Source organism: Octodon degus, unplaced genomic scaffold (genome assembly GCF_000260255.1).
Source record: "Octodon degus isolate 3935 unplaced genomic scaffold, OctDeg1.0 scaffold00001, whole genome shotgun sequence".
Lineage (NCBI taxonomy): Eukaryota > Metazoa > Chordata > Mammalia > Rodentia > Octodontidae > Octodon > Octodon degus.
In genome coordinates, this window is record NW_004524577.1 from 38,183,722 (window position 1) to 38,207,985 (window position 24,264).

The window sequence follows — 24,264 nt, forward strand, 5'->3', positions numbered from 1 at the left end:
TCCCACCGCCAGGTCTGCGGTAGAGTAGGTGAGCTGCTCTGCACTGTTACGGCATCCCACTGCCAGGTCTGCGGTAGATTAGATGCGCTGCTCTGCACTGTTATGGCGTCCCACTGCCAGGTCTGCGGTAGAGTAGGTGAGCTGCTCTGCACTGTTACGGCATCCCACCGCCAGGTCTGCGGTAGAGTAGATGCGCTGCTCTGCACTGTTACGGCGTCCCACCGCCAGGTCTGCGGTAGAGTAGATGCGCTGCTCTGCACTGTTACGGCATCCCACCGCCAGGTCTGCGGTAGAGTAGGTGAGCTGCTCTGCACTGTTATGGCGTCCCACTACCAGGTCTACCTTTGCTGATGCCAGTGAGGATACCATTACACTCAGTGTTTTGGAAAAAGGAAAAAAGAAAACCAAACCCAGAAAACTAATGAGCTCATAGTTCAGAACTGTAGCTCCCTCCTGAGTCAAGATTCTCCTCAGACCAGTGGCGCTCAGACTGTAGTGTTTCAGAGGCATCTGCAGGCTTGCTGAGCTAGTCATCAAGTGCCTGACTCAGATTCCCGAGGTTTGGGGTGAGACCTGAGAATTTGTGTTCCTGACAAGTCCTCAGATGTTGACGTCATATGGCCATATTTTGACAGCCGCTGGTGTTGATCCCCTGTATTATGGGAATGTTGCCTTGTGTGACATCTGTCTCAGGGTACAGGGACTAATACAGGGTGGGTTTAAAATTGTGTACAGGGAGTTGGTGTACACAAATTATTGGCTGCTTTAAGAGATACCTTTTTGCTTTTTCTGCTTGTATTTCAATTATGTATGTGTTTTTTTGTGCTGGGGATTGAACCCGGGGCTTGTACAGTAGTTAAGCATTCTATCCCTGGTTGTATCCCCAACCCTAAATTATATGTAGGTACAAACTCATGTTTCTGATCTATTCTGAATGATTGGTCTCTGGTTCTGTGAATCAGATATTCAGTACAAAGTTATTTCTTTATTTTTAAATGTATTTGGTACAGGGTCTCACTATGCAGCTCGGACTCATAGTGATCCTCCTGTTTTCAGCCTCCCAGCACAGGGATTACTGGCATGCAGCACATTTCTGGGGGAGGGGCCAGTGTGGCATGTGGTCTCAGGGATGGAACCCTGGTCCCTGCGCTTGCCTCAGCAGGCACTTGGTTTGCTGAGCTATCTCACTGGCCCAACACAAAGTTATTTGTATTTGCATTACAGCAGACTTGTATTTAGAGGCTTAAGTGCAACATGTGTTGTTGAATGTGAGACATAATTTTGCTTTTTAAAGTGCAACCCACATGCAGGTTAATAAGGCCGAATTTTGAGGAAATGCCTTCTATATAGAGAAGCACCCATCATAAGTAGGCTGCTGCGTGTGGCGTGTGTGTACCTGGTGAGAGAATGGACCGTCCGTGTGGTTTATAGACCAGACGAGCCATTATGCCTTCAGGAAGATTCATTTGTTCAGGCTTTTCCTTTTTCCCACGCGTACGTCTATCAGTAACTTGTCCCTCCCTGTTAGGTCATGTGTCTGTATGGAAATACCAGCATGTAGGATGAAATAGGGGATGATATTAATAGCTCTCCTGCTCTGCGAGAGGACTTTAGGGTGTTATATTTACTTTTTTAATTTATTTTTTATTTAATGAGAAAAAAGATAAAATAGCAACGAAACAGTTTCAAAAACAGGTTAGTAGGACAGTTACAATAATCAATACACTGCATATTGTTGTCTTCATAGCAGTTATTCAGAGGATACGATGTAGACATGATATCTTGTCTAAACACTATTAGTGCAAACCTTTCTGCTCATTGAACTAAGAGAAAGTAGCTGTATATCTGTCCTATCATGTATATACGTATTTTTTTTTCACTATAAAATGGTCCTTTATTTATATCCCCCTTTTTTGTTTTCTTTTGTCAGAGATGGGTGCTCCATTGCTGTTAGAGAAGCTCTATTTGGAGAAGTCTTTAAAGGATCTTTTCATACTTGATGTTAGTCCAAATATTGTAGCTACTTGAATTCAGCAAAAATAACCCAATATACTCCAGTAGTCCATAATAGTAGTGAGTTATCAGCACAACTGGCAGTTATCTGAAGTTGCTGAATTGAGCCTTTTACAGCTCAGCATATTAATATAACTTTACTTTTTTTTGTTGTTGGAACTGAGTGTTGAACTCAGGCCCTTGCGCTTACCGGGGAAGCGCTTATTCCTCTGAGCCAGCTCCCTGGCCCCTAGCTTTACTTTTTATACCTTGTGGTTACACTTTTCTGATGGATGGTTAAGACCAATTTAAGCAAGACCTATATAACTAAAAATGGAACTTTTGTTTCTGACAAGGTCAGTCAGATGCCCTCAGGATTTACCCTGTAACCATGTACAGCACCTTGTGGATCTTCTGTCAGTGTCAGCCATCTGGATGAGTCACGGCCGTTGCTTGACCAATTTGCTCTCTGCGAAAGCCTGAGGGAATTTTTTCTCTTAGGTGACCCTCCTTAGGCACACTGTGCATTGTCGATCCCTTTCCTCTGTGGCCCCATAATCTCCTTGGTCATAAAATTTGGGTTACCACTTAGTTACAAGATGTCACAGCAGAAGTTCTCTTCTGTCCTGAGTCCTCGCTGACCTTGAAGGGCTAGGGCCAAAATGTTGGCTATCTTTTTAGCCCAGAGGTTCCTATATTGAAAAGGGATGTACTTCAAGGTCGCTGCCTCTGTCAGGCCCCCTGCAGTGCAAGCTGTGCTGCTCCTCTGGCCGTTGTGGTGCCGTCGCGACGTGCGTGTTGGTCTTGTGGTGCTGCAATGCTGATGAGACGCTTGCAGAGTGCCTGTGTGGTGTTGTGGGTGACGGAAAGTGGTAGAGGCCTTGTGGCAATGCGGGACATTAAATCCAAAGATGGACAGTGTTAGCCTTTGTAGAGGAGGTATTTTGTAGGAGGAATAAGATTTGACTCTAGCCAAGTACAGTGGTGCATTCCTGTAAGGCCAACTACTTGGGAGAATGAGACAGGAAGATTGCAAGTTTGAGGCTATCCTGGGCAACTTGCGAGATGCTGTTTCAAAATGAAAAATAAAAAGGGCTGGAGGTGTAGCTTAGTTGTAGGGCACTAACAGGTCCAATCTCAAGCACCACCAACAACAAATTGTTTTTGGACATGTAGAATTGGAACAGAGCATGTCACAGGGCCGAGCCACGTGAGCAGAGGTAGGCGGCTGGAGGCAGAAAGGATACAGGTTTGGGTCAGATACTAGTGTATCGGTGTTTACGCTAAGGCCTTTGAACTGAATGCAGTAGAAGTTGAATGAAAAGACTGCCGTGTGGAGACAGCTGGGAGAACAGGGTGCGAAACCTTGTCCAGGCGCTAAAATGCTACATCGATACTAAAGCAGAGCGGGCATAGGATGCGGCACCTCGGTCCAGGGATAGTAGTTTCCCTGAAGTTGAACGGCAAGGTGCCCACAGGAAGAGTGCTACTCGGATTCCAGGGAGTACACAGGTGGCGGCCCCCGAGCAGCACAGAAACACAGAGGCCGTACCAGAGTGCCGCCAACCTTGCCTGCTCCAGGTAAACCACCACGCAGCGGTAGCTTCTCAGCCACTACTGCCTGGATCTTGACTGAGTTTCTGGGATTATAGTCTCCATCGAGCAAGCAGACAGACAGAAATTCTGTTGCTAGAGGATTTTTAATGGTTCTTTTTTGAGAGAGTGAAGCTTGGGAAGACATTAGATAATAGTAATAAAATTAGCATCCTTATAGATGATGAACTTCCCATCTCTGCACTGGAGGGATGACAGGACTGCTAGCCTTTTAATGTGTATAGTGTACTTACCACTAACTTAGTAGGGTATATAGTGTAACTACAATGTTTTCCTTCTCAGGGGATGTTTGAAAACTTATGAACAAGACAGGCAGTTTTCAAGAATTTTGTTTAATTATTAAAGTACAAAACTGCTCCTTTAAAAACTAAAAAAACTTTACATAGACAGTGGATACAGACAGTATTTAAAACCCCTTCTCTTTGTTTTTGTTGTGCTGTCTCCCTTTGAAAATACTTTTGAAACTTAAATTTTTAAAGATTTGCAATAGAATACACCTATATTCTGAATACATTATGAATATTATTTGCACAACCAATCCAACTGCCTTGGATTGCTGTGTGAAAAAGGTCTTGGGACATTTTACACACATTATGAAAATGCTTGGCAGATGTGTTGAGAAGGTGCCCCACGCTTCCGTGTAAGCTGCTACGTTCTGGCACTCTGGCCAGAGTCTCGGCGAGAAGGTCGCAGTAGCAAAGTGTTGGAGTGGCCTTCGTGCCGCTCCTGGGCTCTGACCGGAAGTTGGATTCTCACCACCACAAGGGAAAAGAAAGTGTCGAATCAGATCACTTGCCTCCTTGACGTGGTAGAGCTCACAGGTAGGCAGTGTGTGTTCTGTGATAAAGATGGTTCATAGGTCACCTATTCCTTTCTTTGTCCATGTTGATAACTATCAAAAGATGAGGGTGTCTTCGTTGACAGAGCGAATAGTATTTCATTCTCTTAGTATATTATAGGTAGGGGCCAAGGTACATGTAATATTTGGATATGAAAAGTGTGAGGATTTTTTGTTTTCTGGGATAACTCACAATGAAAGATCAGGTTCTAGGTTCGATTTCAGCCTGAAAGAAGTCTCGAGCACCTCCTGTGTGCTGGATAACCGCGCAGGGTGTTAGGGATGCACGATGGATTAAGGTGATCACAGCCGGGAAGGTGGACGCTCATTCCACCAAGGAATTGCTCTTGTGTTTTGTGATTTCTAAAAAGTAATGAATACGTATGATAGAACTAGAAACGCAGCGGGTTCAATTTTCAGTCTTTCAGTTGCCCCGGCCCACTTTAGACGCGCAGGAAGACAGTTCACTGCAAGGTGCATGTTCTGTCTCGGGGCAGCAGGCCTCTCCCCCGCGGAGGCAGGGCAACAACTTCGTCTAGATATTTTTAAAGATCTCTTGGATGAAGCTGGCTGAATTAGCCCCTAAAGAGAGGTGGAAGTGTACTCCATGCAGGGGACACATGGAGAGCGTAATGCGGTGGGCACAAGTCCCTAGGGAACCGATGGTGGCGGTAGGGGAGGACGCTCAGAGTTGGGTGTCCGCTGGGCTGGGACGGGCGTGGGGTGGGAGGGTGGGCTCTCGTGGTGTTCCTTAAAGATGCTTCAGCTTTCCTCCCTTCTTTATAACCTAAATGTACTAAGATGAGTGATGTTTTGTGATAGAAATTGCCACTATTGTAACAGGAAGAGGACCCGGGTTGCTAAGGGAAGTGTCTTTTCTGCATTTGTCAGTTGGGTAGAATAGATCTCTCCAGGTGGAGTACTGTGGCGCCCTGCTGGGCCTTTTGGTAACGTGAGCTGCAGTGATGTCACCAGTCTGGTCTGAAAGGAACAGAGCGACCTGTCTGGCCAGCCTCCTGTTGGGCTCATCTGTTTGGGCCTCTGCTTTTTGTCCTGCTGCCAACAGGGTCTACTGTAGCTCAGGTCTGTGTTTCTGTACGATACTAAAGGCCCTTCTGTGCCACTTGGGCCTGGTGACCCGGAGTCAGTGTGACCCGCAAGGGCTGCCAGGCAGTAAGTAACCAAAGACTTCTTGGCCCTGCCGCCCCTGCTGGGAGAGGTCTACAGTGGAAGGCTCTGGCTTGCGTTTTGCTCAGTCTGTCCAGGTTTCCTTTTGTTTTCCTCACAGTGGCTTTGGTGATTTGGAGACTTTATGCACAAAGTCGTGAATTTTTCCTTAACAATAGTGAAAACACGTGACCCCCACTCCAAAGTATGGCTTTGTATGTTTCACACTTCAGCCAGTAAGCTTGGTCACAGTCTACCTCGCCTTCATCTGTTTCAGTCACAGTTTCCTTGTTGAGGGTTTGGAAAAATTTCTTTCGAAAGTCACATTATTTTTAAGATACTTGCATTTCTACCTTCCTTTATCCCATGATTCTCAGCAACTTGCTACTTTATAAGTTCCTTTTTTTCAAGATTCTTGCGAGGTAGTAGGCACTTATTCTACTGAGCTATCTCCCGGCCCTCAAGATTCTTGCATAAACAGAAAACATTATTTTTATCAGGTTAGAGTCATCAAATAGTCCATTAAGTTACGAACTTACAATTCCCTACTCATACACCAGCTGTGCCCTATTTTTTCCTTTCTCATAGTCCTGATGGCTTCTCTCCCTTAAGGATCATGCCATGTGACTGTGAAGACGTGGTTCATGTGTGGTAGCGGCAGTGGAATGAGTGATAAATTAATGTTAATGAATAAAACAGGGCAGTCACCTCTGTCTTATGTCAGAAAGGCATGTGACTTTGTGCTGTGTAGCATGGCTAAATAGACTAACGCAGAGGCTTGAAGTGGGAAGAGAAGTGGTTAATATACAAACAATTCGAGACGTATGGTGTGGCTTTTGTTGCTCCTGAGCTAGTTCTCTATTCCTGGGTGGTTCAGAGAAGGGAGCTGAGCTTACATTACCTTTACTGCGTTCTATGTAAGTTAGTTTTGGTTAGGGCCGCTTAGATTCTGCACTGTTTATTACCTTTACCTTTGTACCATCTTGGCGAGAGATACCCTGTGCTTCTTACAGTTCTAAACATTTCTACAATATGGCTTTTATCCACAAAAATGTCAGAGTCCTTAATCAAGGTGTGAGGACAGGTTTCCAGGGCCTGAGCCACTGCCGGGCTCTGGATGTGCGTCTACATCAGGGCGCGTTTGTGATGCAGGCTGCTCAGGGTAGTGACACTCACGGCACTGCTGGGAAGAGTAGCGGGGGACAGGTACGGGGAGAGTGCTGTAGGAAATTTGGAGCTAGCGTACCAAAGGTATTTTGACAACTATTATTTTTAATATTTCCAGCCAAATACTGTATGTACTTTTACTCTAACAAGTGATCTGCAGTATTACCACTGTCTAGTGTGGAAGTTTTGTTAGTCTTCATGTGATACATTTTTGCACAGCTGGTTTGTGTACCCTTTCATTTTTCTGTGTATTTTTATACTGAATATGAAATTTCTTCTTTTTGTGTGTGTTAAATAAATGATATATTTTAAAATCCTTTATGGTACTTTTTATTTCAGTTGACACAGTTCTGCTGCATTCATTCTGACACAACTTCCAGAATAGTGCTGGAGCCCCCCGCGGCCCTCGAGGTGCCATGGTGTTGCCGCACACGTGTGTGTACGTGTGTGCTGCTCTAGGAGCGATGCCTTGAGGTGAACTGCTGGGTCAGAACTGATGCTCACGTTGTGGGTGCGGCCACATGGTCCTTTTGAAAGTATGCGAGGGGGTAAGCCTTTCCTCTTGTCATCTGAGAGACTTCCCAGTACACTAGGGGTGCGGCCTTCAAAGATAAGCTGATACCTTATACCAGAGCACTTGACACATTTATCAGTTGTAAATGTCCTTTTGAAATAAAGTAGAGCTAATGTGCGATTAACGTGTTAAGAGGTCGATGTTCACGCGTCCACTTGTGTGAGACGTTGCCTGTCTTTACTAGGTGAGTCAGTGGGTAGATGGGACCACAGAGGGGAGTTCATACTTGAAGCCAGTCTGTCATGTTGATGTTGAATCGGGAAATAGCATTCAAAGAAATTTCTCATAGTAAATTTGACTTTTATGCTGCTAAAAGTGTACAAAGGACAACTTGGTAGTTGTCTTAGTTACTCTTCTCTCGTTGCTGGGACAAATACCCGACACTCAAACTGAAGGAAGGAAAGGTTTATTTAGCTCACAGTTACTGGAGGTTTCCGTCCATACTCACTTGGGTCCAAGGCAGAGCAGCACAGAGCAGAAAGCAACCTTTCATGGCTGCGGCAAAGAGCAAGAGCACAAGGGAGGGGTAGCAGCAGCTCAAGCAGCTGGCTTCTCTTCCCACCTTACATTGTAATGCAAATTACCTGCCCCAGGGTAGGGGAAGTACTCACACCTATGGTACTTCCCAGTACTTACCCACCTATGGATAATCCCAGCAGTACTAAAACCCATAATCCCAGCCTTGGATCACACATAATCCCAGTGGATCATGATTTAACACAAACTCTAGAAGTCCTCACCCCATGACTGCATGAGACTTTGGGGGGACAACTAGACACAAACCATAACAGTAGTCTACTCAAGTGATTAATTACACATTGACATCTCTTTTATAGTTTTTCTAAGTTCTTCCATATATTTTCATTTCGTTGAAAAGTGTATGTATAAGCTGGTGCCTGTCTGTGGCCCTAGCCACTTGGGACCCACAGCAAAGGGGATGTATACAATCTCCTCCATAAATGGCTGCTGGAGGCTAAGGGAATTTTTTTGAAGCCAAAGTAGGCTCAGTGAGTTGCAGATCTCTGTGTCCTAAAAGTATCTGTCAACTTCTGGATGCCTGGACCCTGGTTTTGGTAGAAAGGCAGTGAATGCCGGGTGCACAGCAGACTAAAGGGCTGAGGCAGGCGAGTGGGCAGACCTGCAGGGCAAAGCATGTGGGTGCGCTAAGGACTCCGGCAGGCACTTTCCTCCTACTGAGAGCTGCTTGACCGTAGGCCACACTCGCGGGGCTGGAGCCACAGTTCCTGCTCTCTCTGTAACTTTAGAAATAAGCCAGAAGGTCAGAGTGGATTGATCCTGGACATAGCAGAGGTGCCCATAAACCTCGTGAGAGCGCTTGCTTCAAGGCATCCCCGCAGAGTCCCAAGGCTGACACGTAAGCGGGCAGGGAAGCAAGCTGCCCGAGAGGCGGCAGCAAGTATGATGACGGAAACTGCCCAGATCGCAGTAGTAGAATTGCTGTGCAGAGTGTAACGTGTGTACTGCGTAGGTTGAAAGTATGATGCAGGATGAAGAGAATGAAAATTGAGCATGCTGATAAATGATACATATTTTAGTAACTTAAAGTTTAAAACGTAACAGATTAAGCAGCAGTGAAAGGGAGGACTGAAGTTGGAGTTTGCACTGAAGAGATCTTAATGGAGAGGACAGGCCAAGGGACGGGGATAGAATGAAAAGATGCATTTCACGTTCTGCCAGAACTTCAGAGATAGGATACAGGGTTGAGAACCTTCTAGAATTGGTGAATTATGTAAATCCTCAGATACAGGAAGCCAACAAGGTAAGTGTTACATTTATTGTTCACTTCTGGTTTTTTTGAGACCCATCTCACTACTACCTCAGCCTTCTCAGTGCTGGGATTACAGGTGTGTGCCACCATGCCTGGCCGTAAGAAATCCCTACTAGACACACAGTAGTGGAGCTGCATAATATTGGGGACTTGGAGAGAATGAGCAGTTAAAATGGGAATGGCAGAGAGATGGCTTATTTATTTTATTTATTTATTTTTATTGAGATAAATATGAATAAGTATGAATGAGACAGTTTCATAGTTTATTAATAGGACAGTTTCAATAATACAATGTACATTGTTATCTTCTTAGTGGTTATCCATAGCACAAGAAGCAGCCAGGATATTCTGTCCAGACACTATTGGTACCCCTCTTTCTACTCATTGAATTAAGCGAAAGTAGCTGTATATCTATCCTATTTTGTATATATACATACAAAATGATCTTTCCTTTGTATCCCTTTTTTTTGTTTTTTGTTTTTGTCCTGCCAGAGGTGGATATTCTGTTGGAATCTAAATACTGTAGGTGTTTGAATTCAGCAAAACAGTCCAACACTGTCTAGCAGTCTATAATATTAGTGGATTATCCTCAGAAGTTACTGACTTGGGGCTGGAGAGATGGCTCAGTGGTCTAAAGCACCTACTTGAAACAAGCTTGGCAAAACACAGGGACCGCGGTTCGATCCCCAGCACCACATGCCAGCCAGACCCACCCCCTGGTGGGCTGAGCTGGCCACACACACACACAATAAATAAATGTAATAAATAAAAATAAATAAATTTAAAAAAAAAAAAAAAAGAAGTTACTGACTTGAGTCTTTTACAGCTCATCTTATTAATATGGCTTTACTTTATATACCTCGTTTTTATACTTTTCTGCTGGATGGTTAAGACCAAGATAAAGCAAGACCTATATAACAAGAAATGTAACTTTGGTATCTGACAAGGCCAGCCAAGTACCCTCAGGATTCATCCTGTAGCCCTGTACTGCACTTTGTAGATCCTTTGTCAGTGTCAGCCATGAGGATGAGTCATGGCCATTGCTTGACCAGTGTGTTCTCTGTGAAAGCCTGAGAGAATGTTTTTTCTCTCCATGTGACTCTCCCCAGGCACACTATACATCATTAATCACATTCCTCTTGTGGCTCCGTAATCTTCTTGATCAGAAAATTTGGAGCACAACTGAGTTACATGTTGTTATAGTACAAGTTCTCTTCTGTCCCAAATCTTCACTGACCTTGAAAGGCTAGGGCCAAAATGTTGGCTGACCTTGCAGCTCTTCCTTTTCTCCAATTTTGATCTGCTAACTTAGGTTGTTAACCTTCCAGAAGAGAAGCTAATTATTAATCTGCAATATATGCAGTTCGGTTTACTCTATCTGTCTAAATATCAAACATCTTTGGCATATCATGGAACAGGTTTTTTCCATCAAATATTGATATGTTGAACTTAAAGTCCTTACAGAATACGAAGGAAAAATAATTTTATAAAAGTAGAAATAAGCATTTACATATTTTTACAAAGAAATTTAGAAATCTAACCATTACAGAATTGTAACAGGACAGACCTGTGACATTTTTTTTTCTTATTCTTGTCTTTTTTTTTCATTTATTACACTTTAAAAAAACAACAACAACAACTTTATTTGAGAGACATTATGGTAATAAATAGTATGTCATGACAAGAAGTACATATTTAGAAGACCAGGATGGCAGGCACTCCAAGCGTGACCCCTCTATTACACATCGCCAGAAATGGCTTATTTTTTAGTAGTAAAAGTAGTTCTGGGGAGTTAGCTCAGCGGCATATGCGCCTGCCTGGCAAGCGCAGGGACCTGGTTCGATCCCCGGAACTGCATACTGTGTGCCGTGCTGGTCTCAGAACTGGGTATGGTGGCATGCCAGCACTAGGAAGGCTGAGACAGGAGGATCACTGAGTCCGAGCTCCATAGTGAGTCCTTGTATCAAAAAATGAATAAACCTGTAGAAGGCAGAGATAATGTATCAGAAGTGATGAGTAGTCTTCAGTAGTTAGGAAAATGATTACTCAAAAATTAATGCAAGAAAAGATATTTCCAGTTGATTCCAGCTTACTCAGAAGTTGCAGGATAATGGCTGTCATCAAGAATTGAAATAGTATCCAGTGCTGGTGAGGCTGCAGCACTGCTGATGGGAGTGCAGGCCACTGCAAATGGTGTGGGATTTCCTCGAAACCCTAAATGCCAAGTGACATTTGACCCAGCCATTTCCCATCTAGTTAGCTTCCTAAGCGTCAGTGGCATCGCGTCACAGTGACCCGTGCCACACCATGTTGAGAGCAGCAGAGTGCATCCCAGTGGAATCTCAGAAGTCGCCTAGGATGTCCTTCAGCAGATGAATAGATAAAATGTGGCACATGTACATGGTGCAGCACTGCCCTGCCGTGAAGGAAGATAAACCTGGCTCTCCTGAGGAAAGTAGATGCACCGGGAGGCCCTACAGGAAGTGAAGTAGTCACCGTGCCCCTGGTGGTTTAGCCACGTGAGTACAAGATTCAGAAACGCTTTCTCTGCGTCTTCGTAGGTGACGGGAAAGGCGGGACACGAGCGCCTGTGCAGGGTGAGAGGCCGGGCACGGGGGCAGATGCTGGGCGTCCAGGGTGCCTGGGGTGTTGCGCGTGGCTGCGAACGCACGGAAAACCGTGACGTTGGGGTTTGGCCTGTAGGGTAAGTTGTCTCAGCTGACAAATGGAAGAGAAATCTGAAATCTGGCATTTGTACTGGAGTCGCATTCCCAGTAAGTTGAACAGTCAAGAGCAGTGTGCTAACTGAAGGTTATTGTTAATGGACTGATTCCCAGTATTCGTGTAAATGAGTTTTGGAAAATTTTTATCTTTGGAAACTTTCTGAAAACATTTTCCCAAGGGTTGATGGAAAGCTTGCTTACACTGTTACTGTATCTTTATCTGAGGGCTGTAGTGAAGCAGAGAGCTAGTTAAAATTCTTAAGACACATCTTCTTAGCTGGGGCCAAAATCTGAAACAACACAGTTGAAGTTATTACATGAAACCAGTTTGCATTTGGACTGCTGCTTGAGTTTTATTAAAGCATCCAGACAGTTTTGTAGTTCATATGTGAGTTATGAGCGTAAGATAACTGCAGGACCTTTTCTCCTAGAGACTTGAAGAAAAGTAGATTTGTGGGAAATAGGAATGGTTTGAAGTTAGAACTTGTGCTGTATTGTTACTTCTCATTTTAATAGAAATAAAAGTTCATATTAGGAGATATTTGATAAATTTCTATGGAGAAGGCTTAGAAACTGAGATTGAATACTGGTTTTTGATCCCTGTCTATCAGAGTCGTAGGCAGGTTTCTTGGCTGACTGTCCTGAATAGAAATGATTACATATTCGGAGTTACAAAATTGAAACCATTTTGTATTCAACTAATGAAATCACTCTGTAGCCAGTAAACTGTTAGTTTGCAAATTATGACTTTGTGTATAAAGTACAACATTTAGTGAAGCTAAATGGTTTGGGCTTGGGAATATAGTATTTCTCATCAAGGTTATTTTGGCTTAATGGGCTTTGACAGTCTCTGAAATTCATTTAATTTGTAGTGTCTTCAGTATAACTTATTAAAACCAACTATAAAATGTTCAGAAATCTGGTCTAATGATCTAATTTAAAATAAGGTTTTATTTCTTCATTCTTTGTGGCCAGATAAGCTAAAAAGTGATTTGCTTACTTTTGTTCCACATAGATTAAAGTCAGAACAATTGTGAGATTTAATTATATGATTCCTGGCTGGCACGGGAATTACAAATGCTCTCTTTCGTGGTGCTGGATTAAGTCCGGGCAGGGCCTCGCGTGTGTGCGGCAGGCACTCTGCCAGTGAGCTGCACACCCAGCCCTTTGCAAATTTCGGACAGCGTCTTCCTGAGGTGCTCAGGCTGGCCTTTAAATCTGTGATGTTTTTGCCTTGGCCTCCCTAGTAGCTGGACTAGATTCTCAGAATACCTACAAAAAAATACAATTAAAATTCTTGGTAGAAAAGGTAAATTCTCAGTAGTTATCGCTACTGTGTACCTAAATCATCGTTATTTTCCCGCCCACCCTCGGCTGCCCAATTTCCATGCCTTTTAGTGTGTGCTTTAGGGGCCTTTTCTCATCCCTAAACCCAGGGAACGAACACTGCCCGTGAATCCTGAATAAGGCAGAATGCGGTGCGTGAGATCTTACGTCCTTCGTGTGCAGAGGACACTCAGGAGAAATGTTGGAATGATTTGCACGAGTTTCTTTCTTTTCATGGCTACGTCTGTGGAAGCAGAACACAGTTCTTGAATGTTCAGCCTTTTCTGCTTCAGAAGTGCCACACCTGTTGCAGTCACTCAGAGATTTCTAGATGGTAGTACTGAAAGAGACGTTCATGTGCTGGAGGACTGGTGGTACTCAGTTAAAATAGCGCAGGGAAGCACTTCCTCTGGCGGAAACAGGCAAGATGTGTGCCCATCTGCGACAGAGTGCTAACCCAGGGAAAGCAGATCAGCTTGCGCCGTGTTCCACAGGAGGCATGGCGTCATTCGGGGCAGGCCCTGCGTGGAAAGCAGGCTGCAGTCATGGTCATACACATTTTTGGGGAGTAAAGTCATGGCCTTTCTGCCAACTCTGGCTCATCAGTTATTACTCCTGGACACGTGAGAGCCGCCTGGCAGGCTTGTCCGGTGATCCAGCACCGTCCTACGAGTTTCAGGGAGATGGCCGAGTGGAGCAGGACCTCAGCCCCCCTCGAGCCCCATGTTGTCTTCTGTCCTTCCACCCTCATCTTGTGACTTCTGAGGGGAGAGGGAGGGAACTGTGTGCTCTCTGAGCTAGGAAGTTGATGGAATCAAGAAGGTTTCTGGCTGGAGGTGGATGCTCAGGGGTGGAGCACGTGCCTAGTGTGTGCCTAGCTCTGGACTTGATTCTTGGCCCCACCAACAAAAGGAACAAATTCTTGGCCTCCATGAGAGAAAATTAATGTTTCTTTTCTTTCTCTTACAGATTGTCGTTCTACTCAGGCCACTCATCATTCTCCATGTACTGCATGGTCTTCCTGGCAGTAAGTACTTGTATCCTGACCGTGGGCACATGTGCTGTGGGTGTGACCGGCACACGGGACCGCGCCTGTGCGGTGGCCGGGCCCACGCGCCCGCGGAAGCCTCCCGCTGCACGGCTCCTCCTCGGTGCTCACCGTGGGCGGTTTTGTGGGGTACCCCCCTCCGGCCCAGCATGGGTGCCGCGGCCACTCAGCCCTGGCTGGTGTGAGGAGGGCTGAGCTTCAGTTACCGGAAGTGAGGGCAGCTGTTGCTGCTTCTGCTTGAGTGGAGTTTGCTTTCCTTTCGCTGCCGAGACCCTTCCTCGACTGCCTGCCCAGAAGCAGCGGTTCCCTGGGGCGGCGTCTGCGGCGTGCAGCCCAGTGGTCTCCGCCGGTGCGGCAGCGTGCACTGCCCGGCACGGGCACGGGCTGGTGGTGAGACCGGAGGGTCGGCTTCCTGTGCTCGCCGAGCTGCACATGGGCATGCCGTTATCGGTTAGCGTAGTGAACGGAAGGCCAGGCTTCAGCGCACGTTCAGGGGACCTTTGAATTGCCTTTTATTTAAATGTGCTTTATTTAAAAAATAAATACTTATACAATTATATACTTTACTGAATAGTGCATTATACAGGATCAGTGTATGATGATAGCAGCATAGGGTGGGCGCTCTACCCTAATGTCAGTGGTGACTTCTGTATCTTAATTTTCTTCATAAGTCGATTTTTATATAGTTGTATTCATGTACATTTGCAGATTTTTTTTTCCATTTATCACATTAAATGGCATGAGTATTTAAAGCTTAGATTTCAAAAATCCATGCTAGCATAGTATTAGCATGGGGCAGACCGATGGGAGTTAGCTGTTTCAGGGAAATTTTTAAATTAACTACCTAAGCTTGCTTTTATCTAGAAAACCAAATTCCCAAAGTGAAAACAGTGTAAAAATTGCAGATATTATATGAAGTTTAAATCCACGAAACTATTACCTTTGGCTTCTCCAACATTTCTGGAAACTGCAAGGCTTTTGTGTTACGTTCATCTAATTTTATGAGGAGGCGAAGGGCACAGATTCATAGCTCAGGGCTGCTTTTTAAAGACAGATGTTCCTGATGTGCCAGGGAGAAGGTTCAGGGTAGTTAATGGAAAAGGCTGTTTTGACTTCTCATGTTAAGTTTTTTACAGAAACTTAACTTTTTTTTTACGGAAACTTAACTTTTTTTTTTGGTTTGTTTTTTTGGACAGGGTCTCACTGTGCAGTTCAGGCTGGCCTTCAGCTCATTTTGTAGCCCAGGCTGGTCTAACTCACAAGGATCCTCCTGCCTGGGATTACGGTGTGCTCCACCAGGCCTGGCAGCATTCTTTCTAAAAGGAGCCTGTTTAGTTATATATGGCACCAGGGGAGAAGGGCAGGGTAGGTAATCCTGAGAGCCATCAGTCGCGGGGCGCGGTCTCCACAGCACAGTCTGAGCATACTGGCTGGCCTTGCCAGTGTGGACATGCTCCCGGGCCCCGCTCCTCAGTGTCCTCCTTCCTTGGCAGAGACCCAGGAGTCTGTGCTTGGTTCGTGCTGATGTTTACGCTTTATGCCATTTTTCCTTTTAACTCTAATAATCCCCATGAACAAAGAGGCAAGATGGGGAAGAAAGGCTTGGGAAGGGATGGGACAGGTCTGCGAGCTGGCGGCCACCTGACAGTCAGGAGCCGCTGCGTTCCTGGTTAGTTCATCAGAATGCCAGCCCAGGCTGTCTGAAGTTCAGGGGGTGCAGAGCTGGCAGGGAAAAGGTGACCGACAGAGAACTTTGATTAGCTGGTTTTTTCTCAGATGTACCGTTTTTCCTCTCTTACCATTTTCTATTCTTTCCTTCTCAAAACATCCGTTGCATCTGTGTATTCAAACAGAAACATGTTCTGAGCACTCTTATGAAACAGGAACTGCAAGTAGACAGGCTGGCCTGACGGTCGGGAGCCTGAGTGGCAGGCTGGCTCTGTGGATAGGCCAGGGCCCATGAAGAGAGAGCTTGGAAGTACACACAGGGAAAATGAGCTCAGTCATAATTTGCTAATGGATTATTGTGAGCCATTTAAATTTTTTATTTTTTTTTTTATATTTGGTACAGGGTCTCACTATGCAGCTCATACTTGTTGTGATCCTCCCGTTGTCAGCCTCCCCAGCGCTGGGATGACAGGCATGCACCACCATGCCCGGTCTCGGAGGCTGGCCTAGTGTGTCCAGGGCGGGCCCGCCTGGCATGTGGTGCAGGGGATTGAACCCCGAGGCATTTAAATCATAGCGAGAAAAAGTCTGTAAACAGCTTTGTTACAGACCAGGACCTTTCTGGAGAAGAGGAACTCTACTGTATCTCACTGGCTCTAGGCAGGGGAAATATTTACCTGATGAGGTCCTGGGCCCCAGCTTTGATTTCAAGCTTGAATACACAGATGTCTCCTTGCTTCCATATTTACACACAACATTAACCTCTCCTCCGAATTCCTTAGGCAGTGACTCATTTCCCTGGGCATCTTGGCATCATGGGCCAGTCCCTGATATGGGTGGACATTTAAATCCTCAAGAATTCCTGACACCCCCAAGTTAACCCAAGTTACAAATTGTCTTAAATCAAACACCCCAGCCATATTGCTCCTGCCCTGGCAGCAGCCCTGCCCTGCACATTCACAGTGCCAAGCAGTGACTGCCAGTGAGAGGCATCTGGGCTCAGCAGGGGAGGGGACACAGCTGCTTTAGACACAGCCAGTGTGCATACTGGGTGACACCCCTGAACGGTGAGCAGATGTCAAATGACATTTATGTGATCATTCAAGAACAGTGAGGTACAGGAGGAATGTACTAACATACTCTTCTGGTGCCCTCCCGTACCCTCTTCCCTGCCACAGGGCTCCTGAACCCTCCTCTCAGGGCTCCGCCGTGTTGAGGGTGCCACTCACCTCTCCAGACCTTTAGTGCGCACGTCTGCATTCACACCACTCCTCACGGCACCGACCCTGTTCCAGTACTCCTGGGTTTCATGAAGATGACCCCTAAGTTGTGCAGTACTACCTAGTACTGGGGAGGGAAGAGCTTAGTACCCACAGACCACAAGAATCCTGCCTAAGATAACAGATCAAAATAGAAATTTAGGAATTGTATGAGTCTTCAAGACAATAAGTTGAAGCCCAGAGAAGAGTAAACTGAGGCCTGCATTAGTTTGCTATCAAATGTAGGTGGGACAACCAATTTAGCTTGCTGGGCTTGGTCTTCAAAGCAGCCTCAAAGTCGCTTGACCAAGGTGTATTTCTTTGTGTCGAGTGTGCTATTACCTGGCTCAGGGATTAGCAATTTTTTCACCCAATAAAATGTCAGATAACCAACACTTCGGCTTTGTAAGTCATATATTCTTCATTTTTAAAATTAACTTTGTGTGGTCCTGGTGACTGAACTTAGGGCCTCGCACATACCAGGCAGGCCCTCTACCACTGAGCTACATCCAGCCCAAGAATAACGCTTCAAAAACATGGAAACCATTTTTAGCTTGCAAGCTGACCCTTTGCCATTTACGGGGGGTGGTGGGGAAAAACCCTTTGGTTAAGAGTAGGATATTTAGAAACTGAGACAGTACTTTTTGCAGTTGTGTTAGTGAGGACAGCCAAGAAGGAGCAAGGCGAAAGCAAACCAGCTTCAAGATCTGGTTTTAGCCGGTAGTTGTCTTTAATGGATGCCAAATGTTTGTCAGAATTTTTAACCCAAAATAGTTACATCCCATCTTAGTTTGAGGTGCTATAATTGGTCACTGCAGACGAGTGGCTTATAAGCAGAAGTGTAGGGCCTGGGAGATAGCTCAGCGGTCTAAGCACCTGCCTGGGGAGTGCAAGGACTTGCGCTCCATCCCTGGTACCACGTGCTGTGTGCCGGCCCCACGCTGTGCCAGTTACTGAAACCAGGCATGGTGGCACACGCCTGTAATCCCAGTGCTGGGGAGGCTGAGACAGGCGGGTCATTGAGAGTCTGAGCTGTGTAGAGAGACCCTGTACCAATAAATAAATCTTAAAAGTAAAAAACCCGAAGTATATCCTGCAGGCCTGGAGTCTGCACGTCCAAGCAGCGTGCAGCACACTCAGGTTCTGAGGGGCTCGAGGTGCCCTGGCTGCCTGCAGACCAGCTCTTGCCGCGCTCTCCCAGGCCCCTTGCAGGAGACCACGCCGCTGGCCACGCTGACCACAGCTGTGGCCCCTGGCCTAATCACTTTCCAGAGCTGCCCACTGCTCACGTAGCGTCATGGGTTAGCTTAAATGTACAAGAAAGCATGCACCTTCTGAATATTTTCAGGTGTGGCCCAGTGTGACAGCAATTCTTAAGTGCTTCTGCACCCTGTAAAACTGCCCCGGAGCTCTTCACAGTACCCAGCCAAGAGGCAGCTGCCATACTGCTCAGCAGAGCATCTGCCTGCAGGGGCACCAGCTCCCTACACCCTAGCTTTCAGCTTGGACATCTGCTTACCTTGACCAAGTTGACTCCTCTTCTCCTTGCTCCCGTAAGGAGTACGAAATTGCTTGTGCAAATTTCTAGTAAAACCTAAACTAAGACGCTTTCATCCTTTAATGTTACTGGGCGGGAGCTTGTGTCTATTCATTCGCAGTAGGTGAGTTTGCTAGTAGACTTGTCTCTGTGTTGAGACATGTACCTGGGGTTTCTCCCAGAAAAAAAGTGGTTTATTTTATTCTCCATGCAGGCGGAAACTACTCGGAACCTTCCTCTGTGCAGGAGCCAGGAGTGGTACCTGGCTTCGGAGCGGGCGTTCCCAAAGGCTGACGGTGGATTTCGAAGGCTCATTCTTCTTGGCACTCAGCGGTGCTTCTTCATTTGCAGTTCTTGCTGAGTCTCCACAGGCTCAAGGGAATGATTAGGGACATGAGGAAAGAGCGTGAGTGGTGGCTTCCTTCTGAGGCCTTGAGAGCCACATTACTTGTGTAGATTAAGATGGGAGAGGGGTGCGAGTGTCGGTGCTGTGCACGCTGTTGCCGCGTCCCTTGTCTATTCTGGAGCTGTGCGTCCTGGGAAGCCCTGTCACTGCAGCTCTAGTCCTTTTCCTGTTAGGGCAGGGTGACAGTGGCGGCAGGCTCTGGTGCTTTTTATAAACAAGACTGTTTGGACTCGTTAAGTATTTTAGGACAGTGCTTAAATTTGTGAGGGGCAGGGCGTGGAGGGAGTCATCCCTTCTAAGCATGGAAGGAAAGGAAGCCTTTTTGGTTTGGCAGCTGACGGTGCTTGTCCCCAGCTAAGTCTCCGTGTCCCAGGCTCACTGCTGGGTATTAGCCTCTCCTTTAATAATCAGGTCATGAGCAAAGCCCTGTGTAGTGCGGTGTTCTGGATGAGGCCCGCTCTTCTCCTTGCCCCTGGCCAGCAGCCAGAGAGGCGGCTTCATCTGTGACCCAAGAATCTGGATGACCCTAGACAGTTCACGCAGCGCTCACTTGTCCTGGCTGGGTTCCTGCCAGCTGGGTTCCGTGCTGGTCTGCATGGGGCAGCAGTCAGGCTTTGCCTCCTGGAAGCCCCTCTGCAAACAGCAGGTTACTGCCTCGTTCTGCCCTCCTGCCGTCCCATGCAGAGCGTCCTGCACCAGAAAGCTGCGGGCTGCAGGTCGTCCTGGCGCAGTGATGGGAGGCGCGCGAGGTGTCCGGCTTAGGAGCCACACCCTTGCAGGGTGTAGGAGAGTACAGCAGGTCTCATCCCTGAAGCCACAGGTCTTGTGTAGGGTGTCTTCGCAAATAGTAGGTTTGTGGGGCTGGGGAGATAGCTCGGCAGTGGTGCAAGGACCGAGTTTGATCCCCAGTACTGCATACCGTGCTGCGGAGCAAGACCCTGTACCAAATAAAGATTTAAAAGGCCAGTAGGTTTGTACTGCTGGCATTGTTTTTGCTTGCTCTTGGAATCTAGATTTATAAGCAGATCACTTCCCTCTCAGTGGTATCTTTAAGAAACTATATTTCAGTCTCAGAAATCCAAATTTAAAAATGAGGATCTTGGGTTTTGATTATACACAAGGAAGGTTCTTAACTGGCCTTCTTACCTTTTGGTTGTAAGCAGCACACTCGCTTAGTTGAGACAGACGTGTACAGTGAGACAGACGCTGAGCGCAGCTAGTACACAGCGGGGCTGAACCTACTTCCTCTGCCTCCTGGGCCACTTGTTTTCTTGGGTGACTGCCCTGTACCCTCCTTTTCCGCTAAGTGGCTTATTCCTTTTCCCAGCTGTAGCTTTTGCTGCCTTGTAACATCAGCTTGCAAATAACCAGTCACCCATCGGGCACCCTTTCCACAGCTTTTGAAGTAGAGCATGTCTTCATGCTTCTGGGAGTAGTTCTTGAGGGAGCGCACAGCCCAGCACAACCTCGGTGCGGCCTGGTGCACCCAGGCATGGAGCATGGCTGTCCCAGAAGGCGGGCAACACTGTCACGGTAGGGCTCAGACACTAGTGCGGAGCCGGAGGCCACGCCGTACCGCGCAGGAATCCTCCCCAGGCTGGGCTCGGTGTACGTGTCCCTGGGGAAATGGCACAGACGGGGAGCACAGAGCAGAGTTGGTGAGGGTGACCATCAGCGGGCGCTAGGTTGTGCTGTGTTCCCCTGCTTGCTCTGAGGATAGCGCCTAGAAACTTCCAGGTCGGGGTTCCCCTGTGGCAGTTAGGGCAAGATGGAGGGACGGAGACTCCCTTTTAAAGCAAGTCATGCGTGGTACTGGCAGTGCCAAATCATGAGTGACGTGCAGTGATGTGCCTGGAACCAGAAGCTGCATCCTGGCACACAAAGCACACCCCAGTCACGCCACTTCTTAGTCCTCTTCTGGGGAGGCTGCACTCTGAGGTGTTTGGGAGAACTTTAAAAGCAAGAGAACAGGGGAGGAGATGACAGTCCAGAGGTGAACGTTTTGGAAAGTGAGGGAGAGAAAGCAAATCCCGAGGGGCCGCAGAGGGTAGGCCCCCGATCTTGCACAGCTGAACCCGAAAACAGGCTCCGGAATGGAGCCACCATCGCTGCGCTCTGGGGGCCCCGGACCCTGCTGAGCGGGAGACTTCTGGCCCCGGAGGGGGAGCCTGGAGTTCAGTGTGGAGATGCCTCAGCTCCTGGTGTCTGCGGTCCGTGTCTCACTGAGGGGAAATTCTTGTATTCAGGTAGATATTGAAGGAGAAAACTAGCTACGAATGGGTAAAAGTCTCCCATAAAGCGTGTGGAGCTCATCTGATTCCTGACCCACAGTGAATGTTAACTTCTTTTCTCTGGGAGCCAGTATCCCCGATGGAAGAATGTGAGCAAAATAATACTTAACACCTCTGCAGGCCACCTAGCGTCATGCAGGTTTTGTTGAGAGGGCACTACTGTCAAGAGGGACTTGAGATGTCTAAGCGAGAAAAAAGAAACAACGGTAAAACTTCTCCGAGTTCCTCTTAGGTTAAAAGTGCAAACTGGGACTTTTAAGTATTTCCAGGCCTGTTTTCATAGTAGGAAAACCTTTTGGTGCTAAGTGAACTTGCTTTTTTCTTCTCTGGTTCTGGAGACAGAACCCAGGGCCCTCGCTGAGCTATGTCCTAGTCCTTTTATTAAATTTCGAGACAGGTAAGTCTGTGTGCAGCCCAGGCTGGCTCCGCCTCGGTCTCCAGAGCACAGCTGTGGACCAGCACACCGAGGCCACAGCCCAGCACGTGACAGTAATAACCAAATGCGGCTTCAGGTGTAGTCAAGGGCCTTCCTCTTTAAAAATGAGCAGTTCCCAATTCAGGCAAAATAAGATCAACCTGGAGACAGGGCTTAATCTTTCCCCCGAGTTTGAACAAGAAACAAAAATGCGGGAGGATGCTGCTGGAAGCCAGTAGCACCGACTAGCGAGCCCACCTCACTGCTAGGCCTTGCGGAGCTAAATGTTTACACTGAGTGCCTGAGAAAATTAGCCAGCTGCTGGCAAGCGCACCGCCACAGCAGCGCCCACAGACCTGGAGTAGATCCGGGTACTGCTCTCCTCTAAGCGTCAGTAGGCAGAGCAAGGTGCGCTGCTTGCTGAAGATTGCATTAATTAAGGCCAAGTAAAAAAGTACTGAATAGAATTTGTTAAATGTTAAAACATTTTTTGTGGGTAGAAATTTTGAACAAAAATTTCACTAAAAGCTCATTCTACATCAAAATCTCTAGACACTAATAAGCCAAAATATATGAGAAAGGACAGCCATGCTGGGTGGTACAAGCAATTCAGGCACACGGGAGGCTGAGGCAGGAGGCTTGCCTGGCCTACAGAGAAGTTCAGACTACACAGTGAAACGCTATCTCAGACAAAAGGGGGCAGGGGGTGGCTCACAGATCTGATTACTGTACACAACAGTCCTCTGCTGTGTCCACACTGTGAGCGGTCTTAGCTGGGCAGAGGACTGTGTTTATGTACACAGGGGACTTAATTTCAGGTGCCCTCTTAAAGAGTTTGAGGCTAGCAGAGCTCTTAACTGGTATTAAGCAGATAATGCCTCGTCTGAGTAGCAAACAGAAGGGTGAGAGCAAACTCAGCATGCTCCTGTGTTATTCCAAGAGGCAGAACTAACTAGAAAGTCACGAAGGAGGACATTTCCCCCTTATTTAAAACCTTCTAAACACAAGCTACCAGGGCAACGCTGTTTGAAGCCTTAATATATACAGTGCTTACCTAAAGTCCTATTCCATATAGGATAGTATCTTGATAATCTTTTAAAAGCCAACTCTTTAGAGGTATGATTGTATTTATAAAAGTGCTTGGGCGGCATGCTAAATAGCTTTTTGTTATTCTTTCCTATTAGCTTTACCTTCAAGCCAGGATGAAGGGAGACTGGGCAAGACTCTTACGCCCTACGCTGCAGTTTGGCCTTATTGCTGTATCCATTTATGTGGGCCTTTCTCGCGTTTCTGACTACAAACACCACTGGAGTGATGTGCTGACTGGACTTATTCAAGGAGCTGTCGCTGCAGTACTGGTTGTAAGTGTACAGGGCAGCAGCCCACACTGTGAGGCTATTAAATATCTGGCTAAGTGAAGGGAGAAAAACCCCTCAAGTGAGGTGTGTGGCCCACGGCTCAATGCCGGAGACAGGAAAATCACTGTTAGCTCGAGGCCAGCCTGGGCTCCACAGTGAGTTCAAGGCCAGCCTGAACCACGTAGTATACTCTGTCTCAAAAAAAAAAAAGAGGAAAAACAATCTCTAGTGAGCCGACTATGAAGAAGTAGAAAACGACTCCATATTTCCTATTAAGAATGCTAATGTTTAAGTAATTTTAAGATAGGTAAAAATTAGGTTGCTCTTTGCATAAGTTATAAAGTTTAGTATTTTTACTACAAAAGCCTCTGACTACGAACAGTATTTTTTGGAATGAATTGAAAAGAAAAAGAATTCCCATGAAGAGTAAACTCATTAAGGGCTGGCAGCATGAAGCTACTGGTAAAACGAACACAGCAGCTCTATTGGTACTGATCTCCTTTGGAGATACAATCAGCCATCCGTGGTGCTGACATCGTTAGGGTACACCACGCAGTGGCATATTTATCAATACAGCACTTCCTGTGTACCTGTCTTGGCAGAGTTCTTCTTGGACCTTTGCATGTAGTTTTCAAACTCAATGAGTTGTACTGTTAAATATTTTGCCCTGTTGTAAATATAATTTGTTGTATATAGGTTGCATACGTGTCAGACTTTTTCAAGGAGAAAAACTCTTTTAAAGAAAGAAAGGAGGAGGACTCTCATACCACTCTGCACGAAACCCCAACAGCAGGCAATCACTACCGGAGCAATCACCAGCCCTAGAGGGTGGCACATGACACTGGCCTGCTTTTTAAAGGAAAACTTCAACTGGAAGGCGAGAGGATGGATCTTTCTGCCTGTGTACAGGCCTTCACAGACTGCCACCGCTGCTACTATACCTCGTGGATGCCCCCTTCATCTGTGTAAATAGTTCCAGTCAACACAATGTTATCTAATAGCTGAAGTTCTTTCAAGAAATTTCAAGCTTTCCACTAAAACAATGCTCCACCTGTACATTTTTATTAAAAAATGTAATGCTTATGTACATAT

At 46.5% G+C, this 24,264-nt stretch overlaps 1 protein-coding gene across 3 annotated transcripts in view; it reads left to right on the forward strand.

The window, feature by feature from the left end:
• Plpp1 (phospholipid phosphatase 1) overlaps positions 1 to 24,259 on the forward strand; it is an 85,435-nt gene extending 61,176 nt beyond the window's left edge. For all 3 annotated transcript variants that reach the window (XM_004623091.3, XM_023708868.1, XM_023708857.1), the window contains exons 4-6: positions 14,160 to 14,217; positions 22,999 to 23,175; positions 23,869 to 24,259. In XM_004623091.3, coding sequence (XP_004623148.1) covers positions 14,160 to 14,217; positions 22,999 to 23,175; positions 23,869 to 23,997 — 364 coding nt within the window. In that variant the 3' untranslated portion in view covers positions 23,998 to 24,259. The remainder of the gene's footprint in view (positions 1 to 14,159; positions 14,218 to 22,998; positions 23,176 to 23,868) is intronic.
• The last annotated feature ends 5 nt before the right edge of the window (positions 24,260 to 24,264 follow it).